The sequence below is a fragment of the Manis pentadactyla genome, chromosome 1 (assembly GCF_030020395.1).
Source record: "Manis pentadactyla isolate mManPen7 chromosome 1, mManPen7.hap1, whole genome shotgun sequence".
Lineage (NCBI taxonomy): Eukaryota > Metazoa > Chordata > Mammalia > Pholidota > Manidae > Manis > Manis pentadactyla.
The window spans coordinates 110,255,961-110,260,593 of record NC_080019.1 but is presented as its reverse complement, the minus strand read 5'-3'; the positions used below and the strand labels follow the sequence as shown (position 1 = coordinate 110,260,593).

General features: G+C 39.6%; 1 protein-coding gene across 1 annotated transcript in view; it reads right to left on the bottom strand.

Moving 5' to 3' along the window:
• Positions 1-367: 367 nt before the first annotated feature.
• The window catches only part of ACTL6A (actin like 6A), a 37,988-nt gene continuing 33,722 nt past the window's right edge, over positions 368-4,633 (bottom strand). Inside the window, exon 14 of the mRNA XM_036926742.2 lies at positions 368-713. Coding sequence (XP_036782637.1) covers positions 633-713 — 81 coding nt within the window. The 3' untranslated portion in view covers positions 368-632. The remainder of the gene's footprint in view (positions 714-4,633) is intronic.

Sequence of the window (4,633 nt, the reverse complement as noted above, 5' to 3'; positions counted from 1 at the left end):
TTCTGACATCTAAGCACACTATCACCTATATATTAGAGTGGGAAAGTGAAATCAACTGCTATAGCAAAGGCAGTAAGGTAGCTTCTGGAATTCAGGTAACATTTTTACTACTGTTAACAGTATATGAAGGGGTATGGATATTGTTAATAAACAGTAAGTACTTCCACTCAAAATAATAATAAATACATTTAGTACTTAAAGTAGCAAGTCACAACACATAACAGTCCAAAAAAATATTTTTGGAATGGCTAGTAGATTTTATTTAATTTTGCAAGCCTAAGGTAAAAAAGCATAGGCGATAAGTTTTACTATCAATAAAAAGCAATTCTATCAATCCACTGGTAATTAATATACTAAAAGAGTTGGAAAGCATTTTACTGAAAGCAAAATATTTAGAGAAAATAGACATTTATACAAAATTATAAAATGCTTGTAATAAGAATAAGTGCATTTCAAGGAAAGCACAAACTTATTTTAATTTATAGAGCCAGTTAAAACCTTAAAAAATTTAAGTGGAAATTGAAATATGCAAAAATGTATAAACATTCTACAAAAGATGGTCATTATTTTCCTGAGTTTACTAAAGCTATGAAACGTAGGGTGACACAGGAAGGTGGAGGTTTGGGAACTCTTCAAGGACATTTCCTTTCTACACACTGCTTCCCTCCTTCTTCATATTCTTGTTTGGAAATCCACATCTGTTGAAAGGTGCCCTATGAAATGGGAAGAACAATTATATAATTGTGCCTTTTTATTAGGAAATAATTTTTCTTATAATTGCCTTATTTTCACAACTGCTAATATTTGAAGAACCCTAAGCCCCTCTCCCAAAATAGAACTCCACTACTCCCTTACTTCTGCCCTTCTCTGGAACACCCAAAGATGAAATTAGTCTTGCCCAAGGGTAGAAAGAACAGTAAATTTCTGTGAAAGGAAGATGGAGGGTTTAGGTACAGTTTGGTGCCAAATAGAACAGTAGAAACTGGTGCAACAATATAAATTGTTGGAAGGCTTGATCCTAGCACAGCATTGAAGAGATGTCCTCCCACTTGATAAATGGTAGTATTTAGAACTCGGAAGTGTTCATCAGAACTAGGATAAAGATTTGCAGGTACACACATGATAGTACACAAGTATTATACCAAATAAATAAACATAGAAGGTGAAAGGAGGAAGGAACCTGGGCTACATTAATAGTAAGACACGTAAGCAGGAGAAATCCATTCCCTTTGATTAACCTCTATTCAGGTGGATTCATACTGCGTTACCAGCTTCAATCTAAGATCTATTAAAAGACAGGAAATAGAACATATACAAGAAATATATAAATGGAATTATATACATGTACTAGCTTAAAATGTTTAGCCTAAGTACTTCATGACATTTACTTTGGCTTCTCTGAGGTGAATAGGAAATTCTCCCAGTCCAGGGTGCAGCTGAGTACAAGGACTTTTTCTCTTGATTCAAGGTAGACACCAGTCTAAAGCAACAAGCCAAACCCGGCACCATGACTTCACCATTTGCTCCAAGAACCAAGCCTGACCTTGACCTCACGAATAGGTCAGGGAGTGACCAGAACCCAGAATGATTTAATTTTAAATGTGCTGCAGATAAGACCTGACCAGTGCTAATGGGAGTATTATAAGAAGATCCATGAATAAATCAACAGATTCCCACCTCTGAGAGGGGAAATTAGGCTGAGGCTGACAAATAATCCACTATTATTAACGAAGAATTTTATTATGCTAGAACATGTAAAACTGGTATTGGTTCCTTTACTCATTTGACAATTGAAAAATGTAAAAATAAACTGGACTTTTTAGCTTTTTTTTCCACTAAATTTAATATTTTCAGGGTAAATTTAAGTTAAATCATTCAGTAAATCAGTCTTTATAAAAATTAAATATAAGGGAGAAGAACAGTGTGAGAAGTGAGGCAGAAACCTCCCAAAATCACATAAAACACGAAACTATAGCAAATACAACTAACCCTGAAAAAGCAACCCAAAGACTGCAGAACAGGCTGCCTACATCTGGGGAAAAGAGAACTCACAAAAAAGGGTAAAGCAGCAAAGCCATGATCAGGTGGGACCGAAGCCCTCCACCCAACCCAGCCCACAGGCGAGAGGAAGAGAAATGGAGTGGGGAGGGAGTTGAAGCCCAGGACTGCTGAACACCCAGCCCTGGAGATCTGCTCTGGGAGCACGAACTCACATTACATGGTGCTCTGGAGATTAGTGGAGCTGTAAAGCAAAGATGGGTGAAATACTTGGAGATTCCAGCTGTTTGTGGAGAACAGGGACAGAGAACTGGCTGCTCTGTGACAAAAGAAATGTGGGCATTCTGACTTCCCAGCAGCAAGACGGGTGCTAAGGGGGCAAAGGTACAGAGCTCACTGCACAGAAGGGGCAGATGGACAAAATCATCCAGGCGCACTCAGCCCAGCAGGTTGGGAACTCTCAGGAGGTTCAGATGCACCATTCTTCTGGCTGTAAATGCAGCCCTGAGGACCCCCACTGTGGTAAGCAACCTGCTGCTCCTTCTTCCTGGCAAACACCGGTCCCACTCACCTGCTGCCCCTACCATCAGGCCAGGCCAGCCAGAGGGTGGCCCCGCCTATGGCAGCTACAGGGGAGTAACAAGAGGCTCCTCCCTTAATGCTTAGCCCACTGGACCTGGCAGTGGACACAGGCAATACAGCTGGGAAGGCAGGAAACGTTCCCACCCGAGCTCTTTCCTCCCAGTACATGCCAGTTCTGCTCACCCAAGGCCCTCACTACTGCTTCAGGTGCTAGGCAGCTCCAGAGAGTAGAGCTTCTGGAAACTAGAGGGCACTGCCTACACAAAGTTGTTATTCCATAGAAAACAGTTTAAAAAAATGAAATGGCAGAAGAATTTAGTCCAAACAAAACTGCCGGAAAAAAATGCCAAAAAGAGGGCCCAGTGAAAATGAAAACATCAATCTTCTTGATAAAAATGTTAAACATGCTCATGCAATGAAGCAGAAGGGCGTTGAACCAAGAATACTCTAGCCGGCAAGATAATGCTTTAAATTTGAAGAAGGGATTAAACAATTTCCAGATACGTGAAAGTTGAGGGAATTTATCACCCCCAAACCATCTCTACAGTATATCTTAAAGGGACTGCTCTAGATGGACGTGTCCTAAAGCTAAATAGCTGTCACCAAAGAAAATAAAACCACAGTATAGGAGTAGATGAATTAATTACTAAGCAAATACAAAATTAAATCAACTACCCAATTAGATAGTCAAGGGATGACACCTAATATATAAAGAGTGGAGGAGGAAGAAGGAGGGGAGAAAAAAAATAGAACCTTAAAACTGTGTTTGAAATAGTATAATAAGCAAGTTAAGGTAGACTGCAGGAAGCAAAAATGAACAAGTGGGACTATATCAAGCTGAAAAGCTTCTGTACAGCAAAGGACACCATCAATAGAACAAAAAGGCATTCTATACTATTGGAGAATATATTCATAAATGACATATCCGATAAAGGGTTGACATCCAAAATATTTAAAGAGCTCACGCACCTCAACAAAAAAGTAAATAACTCAATTAAAAAATGGTCAGAGGAGGTGAACAGACACTTCTCCAAAGAAGAAATTCAGATGGGCAACAGGCTCATAAAAAGATGCTCCACATTGCTAATCATCAAAGAAATACAAATTAAAACCACAATGAGATATCACCTCACACCAGTTAGGATAGCCACCATGAAAAAGACAAAACAAACAACAACAAATGTTGGTGAAGATGTGGAGAAAGGGGAACCCTCCTACACTGCTGGTGGGAATGTAAGCTAGTTCAACCATTGTGGAAAGCAATATGGAGGTTCCTCAAAAAACTCAAAATAGAAATACCATTTGACCCAGGAATTCCACTCCTAGGAATTTACCCTAAGAATGCAGCAGCCCAGTTTGAAAAAGAAATATGCACCCCTATGTTTATTGCAGCACTATTGCAGCACTATTTACAATAGCCAAGAAAGGGAAGTAACCTAAGTGTCCATCAGTAGATGAATGGATAAAGAAGATGTGGTACATATACACAATGGAGTATTATTCAGCCATTAGAAGAAAACAAATGCTACCATTTGCAACAACATGGATGGAGCTAGAGGGTATTATGCTCAGTGAAATAAGCCAGGCAGAGAAAGACAAGTACCAAATGATTTCACTCATCTGTGGAACATAAGAACAAAGAAAAAACTGAAGGAACAAAACTGCAGCAGACTCACAGAACCCAAGAATGGACTAACAGTTACCAAAGGGAAAGGGACTGGGGAGGATGGGTGGGAAGGGAGGGATAAGGGGGAAAAGGGGACATTACAATTAGCACACATAATGTAGGGGGCGCGGCATGGGGAAGGCTGTACAACACAGAGAAGACAAGTAGTTATTCTATAGCATCTTACTACGCTGATGGACAGTGACTGTAATGGGGTATGTGGTGGGGACTTGATAATGGGGGGAGTCTAGTAACTGTAACGTTGCTCATGTAATTGTACATTTATGATACCAAAAAAAAAAAAGATAGACTGAGATAGGAATATGCCCTTGAACCTTTGATAACCACAAATCTAAAACCTACAATGGCACTAAGTACATATCTATT